The sequence below is a fragment of the Dermacentor silvarum genome, chromosome 1, assembly GCF_013339745.2.
Source record: "Dermacentor silvarum isolate Dsil-2018 chromosome 1, BIME_Dsil_1.4, whole genome shotgun sequence".
Taxonomy (NCBI): domain Eukaryota; kingdom Metazoa; phylum Arthropoda; class Arachnida; order Ixodida; family Ixodidae; genus Dermacentor; species Dermacentor silvarum.
The window spans coordinates 30,903,615-30,928,447 of NC_051154.1; the positions used below are offsets into that span (position 1 = coordinate 30,903,615).

The window sequence follows — 24,833 nt, forward strand, 5'->3', positions numbered from 1 at the left end:
TTAGTCACCCGAGACAAGCGCCGCAGCGCGCGTGCGCAAAACACCCTTTCAAGGGCCACATCGCGTGAAACGACAATTTCCATGAAGATGCGCGGAAAAAAGGGGAGAGACAGAAAGGCAAAAGCAAAATGAAGAAACGATGTGGCAGGGTCCGTCATTCGCAAGAACAATAGGGCCTCGAAAACAAAACGGCCGTCAGATGCGACGCTCCGTTCTGCGGGGCGTTTCGCAGTGTGGATTGACAATGAAAGTGTTATAGGAGAATGTCTTCATATTTTTTTGTCTTTTGTTTTTTAATGCCGCTATCGCTAGTTTTTGTGACGTTTCCTGATAAAAGAATAGTTTTGCGCACCAAGACAGCACGTGGCGGAAAGAAAGCGCAAAATAGCAGCGATAGAAGCCGAAAGAAAAACATGCTTGCCATTGTCATACACGACACGGCGTTCCAGCTCTTTCACACGCGCCTCACGCCTAGCCTGCGCTGAAGCGCACAGCGTGCCAGAGCAACGAAACAGACCCCCCCCCCAATTCTTTGTCAGGCGTTACGACCCAATGACAATGCCTTCAACTCGTATGTCGGGTCTCAAATAGGAATGAAATGAACCAAACTGACCATAAAAATTAAAAAAAAAAGAAAAAGGGAACACCATGACGGCAGACTGTATACAGACACGGTTAGGTTGGCGCGCTTTTGACGAGCATTCTCGATGATACAAGTTCCGTCGCTCAAATAATACAAAAAAAAAAAAAAAGAAAATCAACTCTAGCATTCCGCTATCGCTACGAAGCAATGAGGCACGCTCGATGGAGAATACGTGACCTCGAAGTTTCAGCTTATTTTAAAAGAAGGTTTTCTCCGTGCCTTGTGCTTCTCCTTACTGCTGTAGCAAAAATGCTGGGCGCCATCCAAAAGCCCTGCCTTTACCAATGAAAGACCTGGCACCAGCCATCTTTCAAAGAACACTAGCAGGAAGATGTCTCTGACAGCAAATGGCAAAATACTGTATGAATACGGAATAAATGAGACTAAAAAGCCCTACATGAGGGGGGGGGGGGGGGGTGCCACACTTCCGCGGTGTCGGTTCGCGCACGCGATCGTCGATAAAGCTGGCTTCCGAAATGGCGTTGGGGTATGTGGGAGAAGCACGCGCCGACGAACGCTTCCTACGTGATAATGGCAGCTACTTGCGTGGCGGCTGAGGAATGCGGGGGAAGTCGACGAAGAGACCCGTGGCTGCTCGTCGCAATAGTGGTGGTCATGTCTTACGTGGTGAAATCGGGCGTCCTGAATCTGTTAGGGCCAGCTATAGGGGAAATATTCATTTTGTTGCCAACACAAACGGCCTTCGTCAGCGGCATGCTCTTTTTGAAGTTTAATTCGAAGCACGCTTTAGCTAAATCACCTGTTTTTTTGCGTCATCAGTGATTGGGGTAGTCTCCGCGTCACAGCCGATTGTGTAATGAACAGGTGTTCCGCCGTGACTTAGTACGTTCTTAGCCTTGTGCTGTTCTATACTCTGGGTCGGTTTCTGACCTAGAAGACTATTAACAAGTTCTCGCTGAATAAAAAAAATATAAAAATATCCAAGCTTGATTTCGAACCCGGCTTTTTCAGCACGAGAGCCCAATGCTCTAACCACGAGGTCACAGATGCATCTGCAAAGCCACAATTACAACGACATCGCGCAGCAACAATTTGCTGAAAAGCGAGAGCACATGCATGCGCGCCTGTTTGCATCAGGCCAAGACGCTGGAATGGAACGCACGCATAATAGTCGACCACTGTGACATTGTATACCGCCTTCAGAATCGGCCCAGTTCGTAACAGAACAGCTTGTGACGTTTCTTCGCCAGAGGTCGCCATCATACTATCCTCGTCGCCGTCGTAGTCGCCTTGCTGCTTTTGTCGCATACACGTTCGCGTCACACACCGTTACTCGCCTTGCACAGACATGTCGGTCCATGTGGTAAGGCTTTGCAGAACCTCAAACAATGCCGTAGAACCAGTTTCTTGCAAAATGGTTTCCATAACATCGATCCCCACACTACGTGGAGTCTGCATGATTCTTTAAATGTTCAACCAACGATGGTTTTATCTGCTGGGGTGAGCAGGCTAAATTATGATCATGGGAAATGAACCAAATAAGAGATTATTGTGCATTTACAGATGCTCATTGTTGTAACATTTCGATCACTCAGGCAAATAATTATAAAAGAGTGAATATAAAAGAATATACTTCGCTTTGTTTGCCTAAATGTTGTCGTCAGAACGCGAAGCCATAATTTGCAGCAGTACGGTGTGATTTTTATCGCATTGATATATACAGTGGAGAGGTGAAGAGAGTCGACTGATGAGACAAGTGCGTTTTTAATCTAGCAGATGCGATGGATATGTTTTTGTTTAATCAACTTGCCGGGTTGCACTCGATGCCGCTTACCCACAGCATGTCGCGTTCTACGTCATAAGGGAGCTAAGGTGGTGTCATACCATATTCGGACGCAGTATTAGGTCCAATTCGATGGTATGTATTGCCTAAGGACTCCTCGGGATTTGCCTGTGATATATACAACGTAACGTGTACTCTTCACTGCAAACACAACAGAACACGGAAACTGCGAAAAACAAAACAAAACGCTTTGTCATTTCTAGCCGATAATACATAAAATATGGAATAAAAAGAGGCAGGATACACTTTTCTGTGCGAACCGTGGCAGTGAACACCTCAATTCGAGGCTGAGCAGCAAAGACGAGAGATAACTTTCACAGAACTTTTCTAATGAGACTTTGTGGCAGGGAGCACGCGTGTTACAGGCTGCTCTCCTAATTCACTCATTCAGGCATGTTCACATAAATGAATGACTATCACTGCACGTTTAAAAAGATAAAAAGCGCGCAGATTAGCTGTGATCCACCATAGCAGTGGGTAGCTAAAACACTCCACACAAAGACTACAAGATCCGGTCGCATTCTCGGTCGCAAGGAATGAAGGACGGCCAAAAATAACCGTGTGCTGAACATTTTGTGCGTACTATTGCATCGCTGTAGCCGCCATCGATCGAAAAACCATCTTGAAAGTCTCCATCGCATAGGGTTTCATGCAAATAATCATAGTTGCAAATCTGGTACTAGTGTCTGGCGTGTGCCGCGAGTATACGACTGTCGTTCTGCAATATGAGAACGATAGTCAGTGCATGGACTCGTCCAAAGTGAGTCCTGTCTTCGAAAACTTTGTAGATTCTTACAACATGCTTGAAGTTCATCTTTCACTGCATATTCGTCATTTCTCAACGGTTATCCTAATTTACGCTTCAATTTCTACTGCTCGATGGTTTTGAGAATATTACAAGCAAAAATAATTGTTCAACTTAAAAAAAAAAACACATGATGAATGTTACTTCTCGACCATCATTTAGAATTAGCAACACACGCATACTAAAAAGCGTCGTCATCTGTTTATGGGCTAAAAATTGCGCGAAAAAAACAAATTAGTCCTGAACTTAGATCACTTCACTGCTCCTGTGCTTTATGAAAACGTTTTCAGGCGAGAACACAACACAACCGGACTATAAAGGATCACAATAGAAGCCTGAAATGTGCTTTCTCAACAAATGCATGCCAAACAGTGATTCCCACTGTTCCCACTGCCCCCCAAAATTTCATACAAAACGTTCGGCACATCCGTGACTGCCGCTGCTGTAGTTATGAGATGCTCCATTTGCCTGATGCTCCATAAGGCGCGCCATTGGCGTGTGTCACAATGATCGTGGTTTCCGGCACTTCTCCCTCGGGCGCCCCTGGAGAACTCTCTGGCACCACTAGGACAAACAAATAGGGCTCGCTTCCGCCGAGAGGCCTTGCAGTAAGTTTCTGCCGGCCTTCGGAATCTGTTCGCGTGCCGACTGCAATATCGCGACGAGACGTACGAGAGGCACACTACGCTTGCAGCAAAGGAAACTGGCAAGTATACCCGCGAGCATGCTGCTTGCAATTCCTTGGCCAATATTCACAAAAGAGTTCTGACGATAGAACTCTGCGTGAGAGCGCGTGTCAGGCTATCGAGATGTTGGACATATTAGCGCAGGCGCACCCAGCCAATGGCGAGGAACACCCACGAACGAAAATCTTTGTGAATTAGGACGGCCATGTGTGCTGCTTGGGACTGAATTTACGAGGCTTTTCGCTTGTAAGTGCTGTTTGCCACGGGCCGGTTGCCTTAGCTAATAATGTACAACATCACGATTGGCTGACATCCGCTCTTACGAGCAGTTCTAACGTAAGGCCTTTTCTGTGAGCACCGGCACTGCTTTGATGGTGCAGCTGTTCCATGCCAAAGACCGCAAGCGCTGGGCTTCACCGCCCGCCATTTGCATAAATATAGACGGGGGCAGGCGGCTAATGGGTCAAAACTTTTACGGAGTTACTATAAGTACAGTTTTTGCTTAAGACGAGCGCCAAAAATTAACGACTGCACAAAACTAAGGTGTACGGAAAATTTTTCAAAGACGGCACATCGTTTTATGTGACCCTTTGTGGTTTACTTGGTGTCGTCAGCACACTCTAACGCACGCGCACCTTTTCGACGGGATATATGCTACATACCGCTTTCATTCTAACTCACGGTCAATGTGTAGCTTTATTGCGTCTTCAGTGTTTGCCTGGAAGAAAACTTAAACTTCTCTATTGCAATTCCTGCTGAATTTCTCGGGGCAGTCGTTAATTTTTTTTTCTTTGCTTCTCTTATCTTTCTCTCCCATGCCCTTTTTTTCCCAGCGTAGGCTACGAAACGCGACGCTCTTCCGGTTGGCCTTTCTCCCTTTTTTTTTATTTTTTTTTCTTCTATGTCTATTTTATCAGCAAGAAATCCTACTCGCGACACGTTAAAAGAAAAAAAGAAATATCACAACGAAACGTGCAAGCGTCTTCACGTTTTCATTTCTGCCTACTCCCGGGTAATGTTCGCGTAAAAACAGAAAACATGACAATTCACACGTAGTAGCTCGCGAACAAATTTTTGCAAGGCTTGCACTGTGCGCTCTGCCATAAGCGAGAAAAAGTATGCTCAAGTTAGCGCCCACATCGTCGCCTCCTTCTTTCAGTAGCTGTTCACGTATTCGCTACGCAAAGTTTCAGCGCTCCAGAAACATCACGGGGACTCGAGCACAGTTGAAAGTGCCCGCCACTCTACAAATGAGAAATAACTGGGCTTGTTTATATTAAAGAGTTGTTTATAAGTTCCTAATTATCTAATAAATTATTTTCTATAACTTCGATTTCCGTATTGACACGACCTTTTTCTTTGTTGCTTTATGGCGTGTTAGACATAACTGCATGTTTGTTTTTGTCGTTGCTCGTATGCTTTTTACGACTGATATGATCGCAACGCCCTGTAATCCCTTGAACTTGTAGAGCACCGCTCATAGCGCGACTGGCAGCTATCACACCTGTGATAAGGACGGCCTCGGCCCTACTAGGCACGCATGCGCACGAAGCAAGGCAGTGGCCCGAAACCTTGTCTCTAGGGTACAATAGAAAACATCACTAGTAAGCTGTACACTTAACTAAGACATGTAGGATGAGGGGGAGAGAAAGAGAAGACAGGGATGTTAACCAGAAATGCGTCTGGTTGGCAGACCTAAACTAAGGGCACGCGCTAGATTAAAGATTTCGTATGAGGAAGTGTTTGGTAAACGGTAAACTTGTTTGTCATAACTTCGGACAGCTACGCTGCCGTCATTTCAGCGCAATTAGTAACAACACATTTTATCTCCCTGTCACGTGGACAGTTTCGATTACTACTAGTTCGATCTGCACTTGAGTTTCCGGGCATGATGGCAGTCTGAAACTTGAGTGACTAGAGTAGAAGTTAAGCGCGCTCGTAAGTGATGCTCCAACAGTGCTCGATTTGCATAGAGTTCAATTTTTCACTGATTCAAGCGGGCTTGGAAGCGTCCGTGCGGCTTGGCACTGCTTGCTCAACTTACTTCAAAGAGTTCATTTTGCAGTTGAAATTCCTGTGTGTACCAATAGCAAGTAAAAAAACATCAACAACACACTGTTAACTTTAGAACAGCCTACTCGATTATATTGCAATCCGGTGAGACAAAACAAAGCAAGAAGAATGTTTACTACAGTTGACTCAGTTTTCTCCGGATTTTGTGCCTGACGCTGGCAGTCGCAGCGCAATAGCCGGCTGAAAGTAAATTCTGAAGCTAGCCAAGCATTCTACTTGAAATCTGAGGAAAGCTTGTTTATCACAGAGCGTCGAAAAGCGCGCCAGTGCTTTCGAGCGTGGTGCCTTATACGCGAAGTGAGGAGTGCATCTCCGCGCATTAGATTGGCTGTGCGCGCGCGTGATCCTTATGGTCGGCGATGGTGTTAGTCGCGCGCTGCATATATGCAGGGTTGCTATAGACTTTCTCTCCACAACCAGTGGTCACGGGATCTCTGTCGGTGGTCAGCTACCATGTTTAGGTTATAAAGTGCACTGATTCAGGCTCAGGGGCGAGCTGCACCCGAGGACGAATGCAACACTCGGCTTCCTGTCAAGTCCAGGAAAGTGTACAACATATTCAAAGCCAGTACTCTTTTCTATTGCCCCAAAGACTATTTACTTACACGTTCACTATTCGTTGAAATCAAAATTAAAAAAAAAAACACACAAACTAGTGTACTAAAAAGAAAACTGTAAGGCTGACTTAGTTGATTAAAGGACTGCTAGGAAGCTGTACATCATTTTTGAGAAAGCTGTTGTGATGAAGATTGAAATACACACACACACACATATATATATATATATATATATATATATAGAGAGAGAGAGAGAGAGGGAGAACGGTGCACTGTGGGTGTGTAAAAGAAGTTCACTGTAATAAAGCTTGCTCTGAAAAAGAACACGCTGCCACAACTTCGTTTCAAGGTTAGTTTCAACAAACCGGCTTTGAAGTAGCAGCGCAGCAACAAAAGGCTCTCAAATAAACCCCTGTCAGCAAGCCGAAAAGTGAAGCGAAGCAAGTCTTCAAGAACTTGACAGAGTATTCAGCGAGCGTGTGAAACTTGTGCCGGACTCGAGCATGTTTTGATTAAATTACCGCTAAGAAGATTAATAGAGAGACGATAGCTTACAGCGGCGCGCGTCCAGCAATCCTGCCAGCAGGACACGACTTAGACTCTGATTAAAATGGTTCGCTCCTTTTATTATTTCGGCAGGCCAGAGCATCGCTTCTAGCCTGACAACGGTTAAAAGCTTGATTCGATGCGGGAGATTTGGCGAGACAGTGAACCGACACAACAATTGGCACATAAGGATGACAATATTTACCATGTACATCACGCCTGCACGCGCGCCTGCATTTAGACAGGTTCCTTTTGCTAGTAATGAAGAAAATCAATTTCCCAAGCCACAGAGGATGAGAGAGAGATAAAGGAGGAACAGCAGGGAGGTTAATCAAGGTTGCGTTCAAGCGAGTACCTTATGGTAAATTGCCTTGCTGCACTCGGAATATTAAAAAGAAAGATTATGTTGGTGTCTATTATCTTGCATGTTTTAGTAAGCTCCACGCAGCAAATTAAGAAACCTGCAGGTTTGACCAGCCAAGCATGTCTGTAGCCTGGCAGGCAGTTAAACGTAAGTGAGCGAGTCATACTTAATACAGGGAGTGGAGTCGATTGCAATATATCGCAAGTACGCACGACTGCTTGGAGGCCGGGTTACCGAACAAACGATATGGCGCATGAAAAGGCACAACGGAACACAGGAAGACGCGAGGATAAACAAGGGCGAGCGGCGTGAACGGACGCGATAAACGCCAGGGGTAAAAAAAAAGAAGAAAGAAGCGCGCCAAGATAAAGCCAACAATTATGGAGATTCAACGCGTCCCAGAGCAACGCCGCAGCGGAGGTTTGGCCATCGACTGAGACCGCAGCTGTGGTTCTTTAACGCGCAGAAAAATCTCGGCACGCGGCTTGCGTGTTTGCATTTCTCGGCGCGATCGAAACGCGGCAACCGTGGCTGCGAGACAGGCAGAAGCAAAACGTGCTCTGGCGGGCGTCGCATTGCGGTGAATAAAGCTCTGGGGCAACTTGCCAGGCACGTTGCCAAGAGAAGAAAAAAAAAAAAAGAGGGGAGCTCGTATCGATGATTGGGAGAGCGGACTCTTGCCTTTACGACTTGACACTAAAAACAGAGGCGATGAAAGATCGATCCACTCGTTAATTCACGCGAGTACCGACGTAGCAATTTTCATTGCAGTCAAACACGCTCTCATTTCTTGATTCAAGATGTCGTCCACGTCCAGGCGATTGGACTGAATAAGCCGTAAAGCCGCACTTTGATAAACTGCACGACGCACATGAAGACTACAGAGGCCACAGTCGGTGAATTGTGACCTCCGCCAGTTAGAGCAAAAGACACGTGACTGAAGCGACGTGCTTTTTCTCACTCTCCTCTAACTGTGGCGCTGACTAGCTTGAAAAACACGGACGTGTGCATGAACATAGAAAAGAAGAAGAAGCGTCGCGAAGTATAATTAAAGCGCAATATATCTGTGTTAAGCGTGTTATAAAGCGAGATATTTCACTTTATATGAAGGCGCGCAGGTGATAAAGCCAAGAAGCCATCAGCTTTAAGCGAGAGCAGCCGGATATGTCGCGAGGTTACACTAAGTGGAACATATATGGTGCACTTTCGCTATTACCAGTGCAATGTTCAAGTAACAAAAAAAGATAGAGCTTTAAGAAATTTCGCTAGGTCCTATTTCGCACTTATTTTCTTTGTTTCTTTCGGGTATAGACTTCCTCTTTTATCATTAAGATAGTGCGGAACGCTTTTTGCAGTACACCTCTCGTTAAGTCGAACGTCCGGAAAGTACGAGAAAGAAATGGGGGCTTTATATGAATGCAATCACTTATAAACTCCCTGACAGTTGCTTAATGTGAACCTAATAGTAGCAAGTCTGGAAAGAGCGCAAAATTCGCACGTTAGGTAATTTGCTGAATCCCCGTGACTTTCAAAGAGATGCTTTTGCGTCGTTTGAGCCTTGAAAAATATAGTTTGGTAACATGAAGAAATACTAATAATACAAAACAGCCCTAATTTGTCTTGACTGATGCATGTGCTTCTTCGGTCTTTAAAAACTTTGAAAGATGACAAGTTTGACCACTGAAGGGGTCGGATGTCCTGAAATCTTAATCAAGTAAGTCAAGAGAAAAGAGCGAACAAAATAAAACGCCATCGAAAGAAGTGCATGGAGGACGAAAAAAAGAAAGATAGAGAGAAAAAAAAAAAACTAATGTGCTAGCGAATTCACTTGTAGATCAAGTGTACGGATCTCATAGTCTATGGTCGGGGTTGGAAAAATTAGGCGTCATTGTAATGCTATGCCCAATCGCAAATACGCGCCACTATTTATAGATGAACGACCGTAAGGCCTCAGGCTGTCGAGAGTGTTCAAAAGGAAAACTAGTCATAGTGGAAGCGCTGATGAAAACAAACTTCGAGAACAAATTCGAGACATTTAGTTTTCTGTTGCAACAGAAATTGTTTTCTGTCTCTCTATTTCTTTGGACTATGTCTATTTCACAGGAGATTATCGATGCACAACTTAATATTCACCAGAACTGTGTTTCCGAAGCAAACACGCAACTTGAGTCGAAACTCTTAATATTTTTATGCCAAATGAGTTCTGTGGAAATTCGCAAGGAGGAAATGGATTCATTAAAATTTCCTTTCCTTTTATAACTCAGGCAATTTTCTTTTGACTTTTCATGTCAGTGGCTGTGTTAGATTGCTAAGTGCTTTCTGTGAAGCGTAAGATACCTCAATTCGAACAAAAAATTTAATAACCGCACGAACACAAACAAATATCTCGCATAGGTGAAGTTTGGAGTGTCGGCGTGCATGTTCGCAGTAACAATATAGAGGTGTGGATGCATACAATTTATGCCTTACCTGCCGTGGTGGCTCAGTGGTCGTGACTGACTGATTGATCGGTTGGTTGATTGATTGACTGATTGGCAATTTAGGTACCGAAGTGACACTGGGGCTTTGAGAGACGCCGTAGTGGAGGACCCCGGATTAATTTTGACCACCTGAGGTTATTTCATCATCATCGTCATCATCATCATCATCATATTTTTGTCCACTGCAGGACCAAGGCGTCTCCCAGAGGCTCTCCAATTACCCCTGTATTGAGCCAGCTTATTCCAAGTTATGCCTGCAAACTTCCTTATTTCATCCCACCACCTAATTATGTGCCCCCCTCGACTGTGCTTTCCGTTTCCTTTGCACCCATTCTGTAGCTCTAATAGACCAACGATTATCTGCCCTACACATTACATCACCTGGCTAACTGCCTCCATTTTTTCTATTTAATCTCAAATAAAAACCCGTCGTGGTAGCATAGTGGCTTTGGCTGCTAAGCACAGTAACACACTTTTACGCTTACCAGCTGATAAAACGCCTACCATCTCCAAATGGTATAGCGTTAAGTCTGCGCGTGGCTGCACGATCGTCGTACTTAAAATGTTCGCGAAGGCACGCAGCGGTAGTGCACCAGCTGTTGCGCCGTGTCGTTGTGAAGCGTCTTCTGTATAATTGCACGGCGGCTGGCGACAGCCGACTGATCTGCGTCCGCAATGGTGTGCAACGATTTTTTAGGCACGTGCAGAGACGTATGAGAAGACAAACCCGCTCGCAGTGTCACGAAGGTAGAAACTCAATAAAACCATCCTGTCTGTCAACAGACTTGCCTTCTTCGTTAGATTAAAGAAAAAGGTTAAGCCTTCGCTTCGGCCAACGCTTCCACGTAGTTACTCTTGCCCACACCATCGGCAGCGTCTTCAAAATTTGACCTCAGAAAACGCAGAGTGACCGCTATAAATCACACCTTGAAAGTACACATCTAGAGCACGTGCGCGGATTTTTTGAAATAATGAGCTGAAAACTGCAGAATCGTTACAGCACACGCACTTCCAGTTCAAAGCATTAGTTGTCAGATATGCGCTGTGACTTTGGAGGAAATCCGAAGCGTGTTGTTGAACAGTTTATTTCAGTTACACAAACTAGATTAAAACAAGCTGTAAAAGAAATGCCACTTGCTTCACAAGGGGCAAGTATGAGCCCTTGACGAGGCCGCAAGGTCGCAAGGCCTTTCTCTGGCAGCCCTAATGCCTACGTGGTCAGATTGTGGCATAAGTCTAGAAACCCTCAGGAGGCTATCTCAGTAAAAAGTTCGCCACGCTAACCGCTCTCCCCCTTCTTTATTTATTTAGGAACAGTTATAGTTTGCTATGTGTTTAAGCAGTCACGTGAACCATAAAACGCCTTGCATAAATCATTTGACTATTCAACGATACAAAAAGGAAGAAAAAACAAACTTGACTGAGGCGGTTACTTGAAGTATCACCGCAGTGATACGCAATTCAGCTTTTCCCATAATGAACACTGAGCGAGGACAGAGGGCTTGAAAACAAAATAAATGGTAGCATAATTAATGATAAAATATATTTTTATTATTGTAGATAACTTAAGTCGGCTGCGTGTTTTATGGCAGCGATACGTTTTTTTTTTCTTTTTTAATGTTTCTCAGAGTGAACTCTTGGCAAATGCGCTACTCGCAGATCTGAAATTTGTCAGCGCAAATATTTTTTTTGGCACAAATTACGGAGAGTTGAACGAATGAAATGATGAAAACGCCCACAAAAAAGGACAGGTTAAAAACTTTTAAGACGTTTCGGCTTCCGTGTGGAAGCCGAACCATCTTAAAAGTTAACCTATCCTTATTGGTCGGCATTTTTACTATTTCATTCGTTAACATTCCTCCTCCCGACCAAACGAGATGTCGTCGTACCATCGATTTCAATCTACGGAGAGTAAATGAGTATTGCGCCGGTAGAATGCAACGATTCTGTCGTCCTGACCCTATTCCATCCTAATTATTTTCCGCGTCGGACCATCCAGTCCTGGTGACAATGTGGGCAGGAAATCGCTCGGACCAATGACCAAGCCCCAAAAGGACTAGAATTGGAATAACGTCGTTACATTATATCAGCTTTGGGGTGCAACAACAAGAAAAAGAAAGGCACTGACCTTTGACGGCATTCAGCTTGCTGCCCATCATCTGCTTTGCTACGAACGCTGCCATCTTTGGGGCGCCTGTCTCGGGTCACGTCGGCCGGGAGCCTAGGGTTAACCAGGGGGTTTACAACGTACAGCGGGAGTTCCTGGGTAGACGCGGGGTCTTTCCAGGGGCCGAGAAAGGATAGAAGGCAGGAAGGCGGGCACGACGGGCAATTGGCTGGCCAGACTGCAAATACACAAAAAAAGGGAACGCGCTTTTAGCACTACAAAGTGCCACTTCTGGAAGACAAAAAAAGTTACACGGTTCTTTCGCACTGTTGTAGCAAGTCAAGAAGGCTGGCACTATCCAAGGTGCGACGACAATGCGTTCGACAAACACCGGTAATCTTGTCTACTTCAACGGGTGCGTTTACGAGTGTTCGCAGTATACTGTACTGCACTATACTTTGTACATGAATGGACCAAGCTGCTTGTTTATTAACACATTGCGCTGTGTGTATGTGTCACATAATGAAATCACGTGCTTGAAAGACTAACGTGGCTATATTTATTAACTTGCACGCATAAGTTCGTCATTGGGTGCGCTTATTCAACGATGCATATTATTCACTAATTTCTCCACTCGCACAGGGAATGCCGATAAAGAATTAAACAAAAAGAAAAGAACAGCACCGAGGTATGACACAGAGGGTAGCTGGCAGTAAACCGACATTCATATTGTGTAGCGGTTCTGGAAACCTATTGCTCGGGTTTATAAGTCTGGTAGATCCACCAAGTTACCGCCATAGCAGCAGCATTTAGATTGCGGCAACATGGAATAACACCGGCGATATGCTTTTAGCCTGTGCGATAAACAAGTTCAGATGGTTGCTGTTAATCTCGCCCTCTGAATAAGTCAAGCGCTCTCTTAGGACTTAAGAGACAAAGTAAAAGTTAATCAGTGACACTAGACGCTACAAGGGGCCAAGATGGCGCCGTGTGTAAACACACCGGCCGCTCGCTCGCTAATGTCCGCGTCAAACTACCGATACACGGTTGTTCCTTGCTGTCTCACCGCAACGCCTTCTTACGCAGGCAATGGAACCTGCTGAGCAGCGATCAGCAGCAAATCGCCTCAATAAGCCCCAACGCATCAACGTATGCGGATGCTGCACCCCCCGACCTTTCTGCGTTACGTGCAACGTACTGCAAGCTCCCCCCGCAGGAAGAGGCTGCCGTCGAGTAGCGTGCTTCTTCGCAAGGCATTCCACCCTACGCCTCTTCCACGTTGGAGGTCTGGCGAGCCTCGAGGCTATTTGCATCGACGGGCACAAGGACGATGCAGGAAAAGCAAGGGCCGAAAGCGAAAATCAATACCTTCTTGCTGGGGAAAGAAAGGGCGAAGCAGATACACACGTTTGCCCATGCCGTTCCCTCGAATTGTCTACCGGCCACGACTGTGGGTGGCTACGTGAGCGGCCGTGCGCTGGGGCAAGGTGCTTTTGTCGCGCGCAAACAGCGAAGAGCAAGCGCAGATGAAGAACAGGTTGTTGGCTTTTATTTGGCAAAAACCGAAACAAACGCCCAATTATAGACGCAACGTTTGGATACACTTACAAGTAATGCGCGCAATTCGAGGCGGGAACCGGCCGCAAGAGTAAGAACACGCCGACCTTAGATTGCGCACGCGCCCGTTTGTGTGCACGAGTGCTTTTTTTGTTACAGGTGAACCTAGCCAGGGAAGACGGCCGGCATTTGCACCACCTGAGCGCCGCGTACTTGGGGTAAATCGCCACCCACACAACTCGTCAGCTTAATCGATCATGCAATAGGTTTTTAGAATTCCTAACTTCCCGCCGAAAGAACTTCGGTTTCTCTGGATCCTGACACATAGCACACAGAATAGCCCAGACTGCATAGTGTAGGTCAAAGTCTCATGTTCTCTGTGGTAAGCAGCGTGATGCTAGCCATTGAACTACAATTAGTGAACATCGGATACAAAACATGGTACGTCTTGTGCAACGCCGTCTTGCCTGTGAGCTGACGTCGTCCGCAGCAAGTACAGGAGAAAAGCTTAGGCGCGGGAAAGTCGTTTGGCTTTAAAGTGTTGCCCAAAAAATGGTTACCATTGTTCTCTCTCTGTCTTTTGGCTTTAAAGAGTTGCCCCAAAAATATTTACCATGATCTCTCTCTCTCTCTTTTAATCTTTATATTCCCTTCCCCCACTGAAGGGTAGCAAACCGGACGTACATCTGGTATACCTCCCTGCCTTTCCTCTCTTATGTTTCTCTCTCTCTCTCTCTCTCTGTCTCTCTTTGAGTCACCACAGATAGGACGCAGTGATTGCCACGCAAAACAAGACACAAGAACTGATCCGTTACTCCTAGGGACAGGTTGCTCTGAAGAGTTGCTGTGTGCTGTGTGCTGAACGAGCAGCGCAGTTTGTGTGTAGATTGCCCGCAATGCCGGAGTTAGAGGGCAGTCACTGCAGTAGAGCGCTGTGCATGTCTTGGACGTGCTAACACTGGATGCCACTGACAAAATGGTCCTAAGCGCGTTGCGACTTCAAAGATAACAAGGTTGCACGTGAATCTGTAAAGATGTCTCTTGAGCTCGATTGTTGTTTTAAGATGGAAGTGAGAGCTGCACGCAGTGCGTCCAGCTCCGTGAAAGTAATACAAGCCATGTGGGTCAGCTTCACGTAAATAATAGCACATGTTTACATGCACGCACAATATAGCAGATGAAGCAGGCGTTAGAGAGCCGGCGGTGTAGATGTGACTACGTTTTTTGTTGCAGAACGCGATGAGCTGTAGCATAAATTGCTTTAAGGTGGCGGTCCCACTCAGGCGGCACGAGTCCCCCGTTTTCATTACTTTTGGAGCAACCGTGGCGGCTCTTCTACTTAGGAAATGAAGTTGTGGTATATACCATAAAAAGCTTAATTCTTGTAGATTCCAACTATATATAATATAAGGAAATTGATTAATGTGATTTAGAAATAAATGTTCAAGAACAAGCATGAGATGCATGGTTTTTGCGAACTGTGTCTCAGTTGTGACCATATTTAGAATAAACTAGCGGCACTTACTGCATTGCGGCTTGCTCTGTAGCTTTAGGACATATTTATCTAGTTCCTAGACGTAGCAAAATAATTCTGAATTTTTACTTTTTGGGTAATTTGCTTTTGAATATTGCCAAATATCGCAATCTTCTGTTGTAAACAGCCCGAGAACTACATGCTCAAGGAAGCTAAATTTTGGATAAAGTAGAGTTCAAGGAATTTACATTTAGGGCGCAAAATTTCATTCATGTAACTTTATTAGTTTTCCTAATAATGTGGCCGAAATTAAGCAATATTTGGAATTCTGGTTTTATTTTTGCCTATTTTTGCGGGAAGTTACTAAAGCTACGAAGCTGCGGTTTAAAACTAATAAAGGTACATGACTGAAATTTTGCGTCCTATATGGAAATTCCTTGAACTATACTTTATCCAAAATTTAGCTTCCTTGAGCATGTAGTTGCCGGGCTGTTTACAACAGAAGATTGCGATATTTGGCAATATTCAAAAGCAAATTACCCAAAAAGTAAAAATTCAAAATTATTTTGCTACGTCTAGGAACTAGATAAATATGTCCTAAAGCTACAAAGCAAGCCGCAATGCAGTAAGTGCGGTAGTTTATTCTAAATATGGTCACAACTGAGACACAGTTCGCAAAAACCATGCATCTCATGCTTGTTCTTGAACATTTATTTCTAAATCACATTAATCAATTTCCTTATATTATATATAGTTGGAATCTACAAGAATTCAGCTTTTTATGGTATATACCACAACTTTATATCCTAAGTAGAAAAGCCGCCCCGGTTAGTCCAAAAGTACTGAAAACGGGGGGCTCCTGCCGCTGGAGTGGGACCACCACCTTAATTATGCCAACTCAAGGGTTCTTGTACTACACTTTAAGCCTGTTTTTTTTTCTTGTTCACTGATCTTGCGTACCCTTTCGCCCCATTCCTAGTACAGGGTAGTCAACCGGAGATCGCCTCGGGCTAACCTCCCTGTATTTCCATTGCATTTATCTTTCTCGCATTCTCGCTCTTTACCTCTGGCACAGTCATTATGATAAACTAGGAAAGAACCTTCCAGTGAACAAGTAAAGTTACAAAAGGGCTATGGTAGCGAGGCGATAAGGTTGCTCACTTCAAAGGGATTTGTGACAGCAAGAGAATGTTCAGGGGCTCCAACGCCATATCGCACACGAGCATCAATCAGCTGTTTTTAAGATTGGCAGCGAGGGGTGGTTGCTTTCTGGTAGTGTGCCCATAGTTGAAGCGCTCCTCGAATGGCCAAGACATAGCCACTATGTTTTCGCTTACATTCCTTCAAACGTCTTCGCGTTTATTTCGGAGAGGACATGCAGGGATGAAAGGCTCTATCGAAGGAGACTTTTGCAGAGCGCTGTATATAGTAGAAGTGACTATGCGGAGCATCCACCAACTTTTTTGGAAAGCACACAGAAAGATGTGAGCAAAAGATGCAAGCTTTTCCTTCAGATGTCGTATATGTAGCGACCATGTTAATTGTTGATCAAAAGTCACGCATAGAAATGCTTAACTGGTGACATAACGCATCTGGGTGCCTTCAACTTTCAGGAAATAGCGCAAGATGTCTCGCCTCGTAAACGCTATCGCCGCACACTTCTTCGACGAGATTGGAAGCCATTGACTACGCCGAGAGTTTTCGATACAGGTGATGCATTTCAGGTCGCAGTACACACGTGCTGCGGCCCGAACAACATGTGCAGATGCTATCTATATAAAGCGAAATGTGTACAGAGCGCGGCACATATTCCTCAAGCCCACTGAGGCCAATGTTGAACAGTGTGAGGCTCAAAACTCCAGCCTTGAGTTACTCCACGCGATATTTTGTGCAGTGTAGTCTCACCGTATTTAGTGGATATGTAAAGGACCCCCCTGATGAGCCTTTTACTGTAGCCCATAATAAAAGGCTCTTCAGGAGTGTATTGGGCGAATTATGTTGGTTCCGAACTGGCATTAGCGCTGTCGCAGTCTTCGATGGAGTAGTTATCTTGGAGCAGTCTCCGGTGCATACAGATTGACACTGCTTCGATTAGAAGCACCAGAGCTAAAGTGATGTAGCTGAGTTGGCGGAGTCCTTAAGCTGCGCACAAAGCTCAATGCTCTCGTAAGTCGGCTCCCTGTGTCAATCTTTCAGCAAAAAGGACCCAAGCTTCCTTCTGGCTAGTTTGTGTAGACGGCGCACGACGTGCTTTAACGTACGTGTCGCTGCAGGAATCTGATCGTCAGGAAGCGTCTAGCGAGCACGTCTCTCTGCTTTGCGGCGTTTAGCGAAGTCTCAATAAGAGCGTGAGCCACAGAATGCAATTTTGGCGCAACTTAATGAATTCGTTGCTGATCTTTCGGGCATCAGTTATCATTTATGAAACATTCGTAAACTTCCTCAGATTTGGCCAAACCGTCTCAGTCAGTCAGCTAAACGCTCCTCAGTCAGTGCAGCAAACTTGCGTTGAGCCGCCAGCAAAGCGAACGCCGAGGTTATTACCTAGTCCTATTATCTTGAGGGACCACGCCATGGCTGTGGCGTGGCGCGCAAATGGCTTGCTTATACAGCACGAGCAACCGAAGACCGGACATCAATCAGAAATTTCATCTCCATCTCGTGTGTTTATTTAAGCTAGTACACCTTAACAGCATGTGCATAAAGATTGGAAAATGCTGTTGAATCAGGTCCCGTTTGCATCCATCAGTCAGGCGCTAGGATGGGTCGTAAGAATAAATTACTTTCGTAGTATAGTGCACTTGTGTCATTTCTAGTAAGATCATTAGGGTACAGCTCCAATAAGTGTAGAACTCCTCGCCGACGTCTGTACATTCATCGTCACTTCTCGCAGATGCCCGCAAGGCCAATTTAATCTTGGCATACGTTCAGATGGGAAAACACACGAACAGCGTCCTTAATGATCATTACAATGGGGAAAAATGCATTGCAGATAAAAATAATTAAATAAATGAATAACTAAGACAAATGATACTCAAGTGGTACATGCAGGCGTTCAAATTCAGTTTAAAATTAACTACGGCACGAGAAAAAAAAAGCCATACAAGTGATATTTCTTTGTCAGTACCACGTGAAACATCAATAAGCAGTTACTTGCTTTATAGGGCACTATGCTCGAGAAAGACATAAGTTACTGAATGAAAGCAAGCACTCGCAGCAGCTTTCGAAGAGCTGAATACATTTAGTTGTGCTATGCGATGTAAGCAAGTTCATGTTTGCAAGGTCTATTAAAGGGATGTATAGTGGCTTTCAGTCCTGTAAGTCCACCGATGACGTAATGTTTTCCCGGGTTGTGCTTTTTTATAACGACCACATGCGAGTCTCATTTGTACGCAAAGCCTTCACTTTCGGACAGAAGCCATTGTTTTTTTTCCTGGTTTGTGCACCCCGAGCCAGCTCTCTAGAAGTAGCGTTAATCGCGATCTTCTGGAGAAAACGCAGGCAGCAAAGCCCTGGAAGCATCAGGGAAGCGCGGGCACTACCGCTGCTGCTCTGTGGTTACTTTAGCGGAAAGTTTATCGGTAAGCTCTCGTAGGCGAAACAACGTGGCTCCCGGCGTTGCCGATCGGTGTTAACAACACCAAAATGTAAAAGCACGTTAGTCTACACGTTAGTCGCCACAGACCAAAGTCTTCGTTTTCGACGTGCGTAATCAAGACAAAATGGAAAGGAGCGTGGCGCACAACCAAAAAGCGCAAGCTCCATCGGAAAAAAAAAAAAATGAATGGTGCGCTGCTCCTCGCGAAACATGAAACTCGCGGTGCTTGCCGTCTCGCAGACGTGCAGCGAACGCTTAAGATGCTCTGAAATAACATGCACAAAAGAATCGCCAAACGAGCGACATGAAAGGGAACCTTGAGAGATGGCCACGGTACTGAAGGAACGGGCTCCCCAAGAGCGACACCTAACCAGAAGCGAGCCTCAGGTGCCGGCTCGCTTATCCGACCGCTATATGGCAGTTCACTTTCTTCTCTTGTGCCTGAAACGTGGCATAGCTGCGGCGCCATCTTGCACCACGGCAGCGAGGAACCATCAGTGCCGCGCTAGTGCGTCGGCGTGGCGCATCGCGAGCGCGCTGCTTTCGTAGAATGGAGTTAATGGTTCGTGGTGCCCTTAGGTGAGACGCCGTGCATATACGGCAATGGTCGCGCCCGTGGCGCCCGCAGCGTTGCCTTGTTTTACTCTACTTGGCGTAGCTGCGCTGCGCGTTAAGACGGTACCAGTAAGCGCAAAGCAAATTGCGCGAATTCACCGTAGGAGCAGCACCGGCCGACTATGAAAAGGGAGCCGGTGGAGAGGGCGAAGGAAGAAGCGTCGACGTTTAGCGCTTGTCCGCCGCGCGGGCGATCTTTATGTGCGTGCTCGTCGCGGACGTCCAAGAACGCGGGCGGGAATGGCGATAAGAAACGCTGCCTTATCTGGCTCCCAGCTGATAAGACTTCAGCGGTCCGGGAACGCGCCAAACGATTCCATTAGCGATGCAACTTCTGCTCTTAAAAAAAAAAAAAAAAAACATTTATTACTTGCCCCGCGGGAAGAGCTCCTCACTGCGTGAGCGGCCTTTCTATAAGCGAGCGCTGCGAACCCGGCCGCACCCGCGATGCGGCCGAAGTGAATCAAGGAGAAAATGGAGCCACGGAGAGGAGATATGAACAAAAAGCAAAAGGCGCACGCGCGAGCAAATGGGCACCCTGCACAGCCAAAGTGCAACTGCAGCGAGAAACGCGCCCGGGTGAGCCTCAGCAACAGAATGGGTTGAAAGGGTGCGCGCGGAATATGAGGGCCGAGGAGAGCGCGCCGATAGCGGCGCAGCAAAGAGCAGCGCAATGAAAACAGAGAGAAATGGGAAATAATGGACGAAATTATCCCACGCGAAAAAGAGCACGCGGAGCGCGTCGTCGCCGAGCCTTGTTTATCCGCCGACTGTTTTCTCAATCTTTATACACTCAGCTGAAATGGCGCGTCACGGACGACGCGCTTTCACTGCGAGGAGAAAGAGCCGCGAAGAGAAATAAGAGCTTCTCCCGTGTTCTAGTACGCTACTGGTTTCCAATTTTGTTTTCTTTGCGTGATTTCTTTTTCTTCACAGAACTGCATTAGGGGTTTCGAACGTAGCGTCAGAGCCAGGCTCACCTATCGCGAGAAAGGTGTCGTGTGTGTGATTGTGTGTGTGTTTGCGCAAACGGAGAAAACAAGACGACGTTGCGCTGTAGTGTTTTATCGGGGACGGGGTTTGGGGATGCGTTTTGAAGGGTCTCGCCACCCGCCAAGACACGCCTGGATGGCGCGTCCACGGCCTCGAGTGGCGAAGACAGACAAGTACACAGTATGTATACAGACGCATTAACGGGCGCCCGCACGCACAAGCGCCGAAGCAGAGACGTCGTTCCACAAACTCGCCCCGACCTTGCCCCGTTTGAAACAGCCGATACAAGAACTGGGCCACCAAGATTCTCGTTCACCACTTTCTCGGCAGCCTTGTCGTGTAAAGCTTAATTCCCTCATTTCTCTGTGTTGTTCTTCGGAGGTGAAGTGCTTTCCGGTGGCGGGATCCCCGCTGTGCGCACGGCTATACAGACACAGGAGACCCCGAGTTTTAAGACCGGCGAGGCGAAAACAAGCTGCGCTTTCTGTTCTAAGCAACGGAGATGATTTTGCTTCCTGTATATCCGAACTCGAAAACAGTCGCACGCCTCGCGTCTTTCGAAAGGAATGCTTTTGAGAGCGACACTAACTCGGACACCCCGTGTCGCTGATCCTTTTGCAACTTCGCAATTACCAGCGAACTAACAGCGACAGAAAACGGGTGCATGGCGCTCTCTCTTTAGGCGACACTTCCGAAGCGGTGAGTACTAGCGGCAGCGATGTCTTTATCCCTGTCATCCTGCCAGAAAGAAGCCAAATTAAAAAAAAAAAAAAACGAACACGCACATAAATACAGCTGACAGCAACGACGTTCGGTGGAGTCCACACGCGCCAAACATACGAAACATAAAACCACAATGTAGTTTTTCCAATGGCAAAATCGACATGCATGGGCGCTTTTTTTTAGTTCTCGAGAGTTCTCATGAACATGATCTAGATCATCATCATCATCTACAACAGCAGCAGCTTACTTTAGATCCACTGCAGGACGAAGGTCTCTCTCAGCGATCTCCAGTTAAGCTTTATCCTAACTTCCGCCTACGCCTGCAAATTTCCTAATCACATCCCATCTTCCAAGCTTTTGCGGCACCCGATGGCCATTTCGCTTCTGTTAGCACCCATTTTGTTAGCCCAAAGGAACCACAGGTTATCTGTTCTGCCCATTATGTGGCTCTCCCGCCCTTACTTTCAGCAAGAACATCAGCTACACGCCTTTGATATATGTATAATCCGTACCTACTGCTGTTTTCCTACATGTTAATGTTGCGCCTATCATGCTCCGCTCGATTGCTCATTGCGCAATGCCAGGAATGTTTTTAATGTTAGTTAATATCATCAAAGCCTAGGCTCCGCAAGTTGATACTGGCCCAGGGCGTTGGTTATATACCTTGCCTTTCGAGGATATCGGAAATATAGGTGCCTTTCATAATTGTTTACGACCTGTCATAAGCGTTATAAGCAATTTTTAGTCTTCCACATATTTCAGTAATCTGCCGATGAATGCACTCACCTGCGCTGAAAACCGTTACTTTCATCACAACCCTTTCGACAAGCATTGGATATATACCGCGCTTTTCGGGCACGTGAAATTTCGGGATCACTAGTGTTACCCCAGCACATATAGGCTCCACAAAACAGGCAAAAAATTTAAGTGTTTATGATTCTGACTGTCAAACGTTCTTTGCGCAATCGTTGACTGGGTTTATTTCAGCGCACCTAACTTTGGTTCTCCAGAATGGTATAAACACGTAATCTTCCTTCCTCGTACTATGTTTTGCGTTAGGATGTATCTCTGAGAGAATTCTATTCCTCAGATGAACAGCTTCAGCTGTGCTTGGTTTATTGCGACATCAATTATATGGACACTCCAAGCGGATTCCTGCCGTCGCCGTCGTCGTCGCCATCGCCGTGAGGTTCCGTGTAAAGTCCAATAGCGATAAAATCGTCGCCGCCCGCCGTATGCTGTATGTGCGAGTGAAAGCGCGCGAGGGACGCGCGCTTTCACGGAGAGCAAATGCACGGCGGAGAGCGAATGCGACGTCTTCTGTCGTGCGAGGCGGGATGGGAAAGAGGGAGGGAGGGAGGGGAGGCGATGTTTAGCTGCGGCACCAAATGCGTATCTTGCGACCGGGCGCAAGGAAAACTGGCGACTCAATCTCCCACGCGAAAGGAGCAAAGCGGGACGGCAGCTCGAGAGGGAGGGGGGGGGTGCGGCTTCTACTCTGCTAGTAACTGCGTACTTGTACTTTGCGCGGCTGCGGGCGGTCGCGCGCACCGTATCTTGAAAGCGTACAGCACACGGCTCCTACCTTTGCATGTGCTGTGCTTTCGCTGCTCAGTTTCTGTTGAAGCGATAGACCGCATGAACCTTCGCTCGCTGCTGCCAGCGCGCTTGCTCACGCCAGCGTTTTATTGCGATAGCAATTATACGGACACTTCTACCGGATTTCTGCCGTCGGCATCGCCGTCGCCGTTGCCGTGAGGTTCCCTATAGATAAAATCTTCGCCGCGCGCCGTATGCCTGAGCGGAAGCGTGCGGGGACGACGCTATCACGGAGAGCGAACACACTCAATCTCCCACGCGCAAGCAAGGAAGCGGGAAGCCAGCGCCGGAGGGAGCGGGGGTGAGGGGGGGGGGGGCGCACTTCTACTCTGCCAACAACCGCGCTCGTCGCTCGCCCGCCCTGTCTCTTATCTCCACACGGCTCTGACCTTTATGCGCCGTGCATTCGCCGCTGTTTCCATTGAAGCGATAGACCGCACGCACGTACCTTCGCCCACTGCGGCGTATGCGCTTGCTGCCAGCGTTTTGACAGTCGTTGTCTGCAGTCATTCAGTGTGATCTATTCATGTTTGTTTGTGCGCGCTCACACCACGCTTGTTCATTCAGTCAGTAATAGTCGGGCCACATTTGCCAACGCACGCTACATATGCAATGCTGCCCGGATCGGCAGTGCAGCGCTACAGGTGTGTCCCTTCGCACGCGCTGCCCACGGGAAGCGCTTCTCATCAACACCACCGTTTCACACGCGCCTTCTCGTGGTCATCGAGTCTCTCTTCATGTCGGTCTACTTACGCCGCAGCACACCTGCTTACTTAATCAGCTCATGTTTACTACAATTCATATTGCTACCAAAGCCGCTCACCTTACTTCGTATGATATTGCTGTGTTGCTATCGCATTCGTTGCTTCGCCCTTAGGGCGAAACTGTGATATTTTTTTTACAGCGGTTGTCCGTGGTCATCGAGTGTGATTTATGTTAGCTTGTGCGTGCTGACACCGTGCTTGTTAATTGAGTTAGTAAGCGAATGTGTCCAAGTTTATACAGCCAATAAAACTACTGTGCTTACTCCGTATAGCTCTCTACTAATTTGCTATCGCAATTGATGCTAAGCCTTTCGGGCGAAACTGCGACTTTTTTTTTATAGTCCATGCCCTATAATGAGTGGCTGCAGGAATAGGTGCTGCTGATGAACAACTTCTCTGTTGTTCGTTTCACCTAATGATGAGCAACAGGGTTCTGAAAAGAAGGGTTTTCGTGAATACGTGGTGTTACTTTTTTTTTCAGAACAATGAAGGAACAGTGCTAGAATGCCCATGAAGAAACTTCTGCTTTTTAGAAAATGGCCGTGACATATACGTGCTTACTGAGGAACTTCATGGAGAACCTACAAGACTACAAACAGGTCGGTTGGAACATTCTAGCACACAAGAAATGTGTAAAGAAGCGACTTGTTTACATTTAAATACGAAATATGAGTAAACGGGGAAAAATTGCTACGTCGTTGGTTCAGCTGCAACATTGTAATCTTTCTTTGAATCCCAGGAGACCTGGGAAGCCAAATGATTGGATGTGCCAGCAGCGTTCGGTTAGGCATCATCCAGGACGGCAACATTTTATGACGTCGAGCTGTGGACGTCATGCAGTGGAATCGTCACAATCGCGTCGTCGCCAGGCTAAACCCACCTGTTGCTACAACCCACCACCAAGATATGGGGTTTTACATGCCAAAACCACTATCTGATTATGAGGCACGCCGTAGTGGGGGACTCCGGAATAATTTCGACCATTTGGGGTTCTTTAACGTGCACCCAAATCCAAGTACACGGGTGTTTTCGCATTTCGCCCGCTTCTAGATGCGGCCGCCGTGGCCGGGATTCGATTCCGCGACCTCGTGCTTAGCAGTCCAACAACTTAGCCACTAAGCAACCACGGCGGGTTACAACCCACCATCGCCAGCAGCCTAAAATCATACTACAAAAGTATGACCAGCTCTCTAAGGAAGCCCTCCGTTTCCACTCCTTCTGAATCAACCGTGTTTTATTCAATAACTTAACTACAATTAGGCCGCACTCTTGTAAAGAATCCGGACAGGATCCGTGTTCGCCCCACCATGGGCTTCGATGATGGGCGCGCTAGTTCTCCCTTTTGCACAGACTACAATGAAGTGGGTGACATCCAGCATATCTGGCGCTGCCGGTGCTTTATTGCTACGAATTAGAGAAGGGGGTATTTTCACGCGTGAGCGCAA

The 24,833-nt window shown here is 46.6% G+C and overlaps 1 protein-coding gene across 1 annotated transcript in view; it reads right to left on the reverse strand.

The window, feature by feature from the left end:
- LOC119459217 (complexin-like) overlaps nt 1–24,833 on the reverse strand; it is a 160,804-nt gene that overhangs the window by 124,819 nt on the left and 11,152 nt on the right. Inside the window, 1 exon segment of the mRNA XM_037721040.2 lies at nt 12,087–12,303. Coding sequence (XP_037576968.2) covers nt 12,087–12,141 — 55 coding nt within the window. The 5' untranslated portion in view covers nt 12,142–12,303.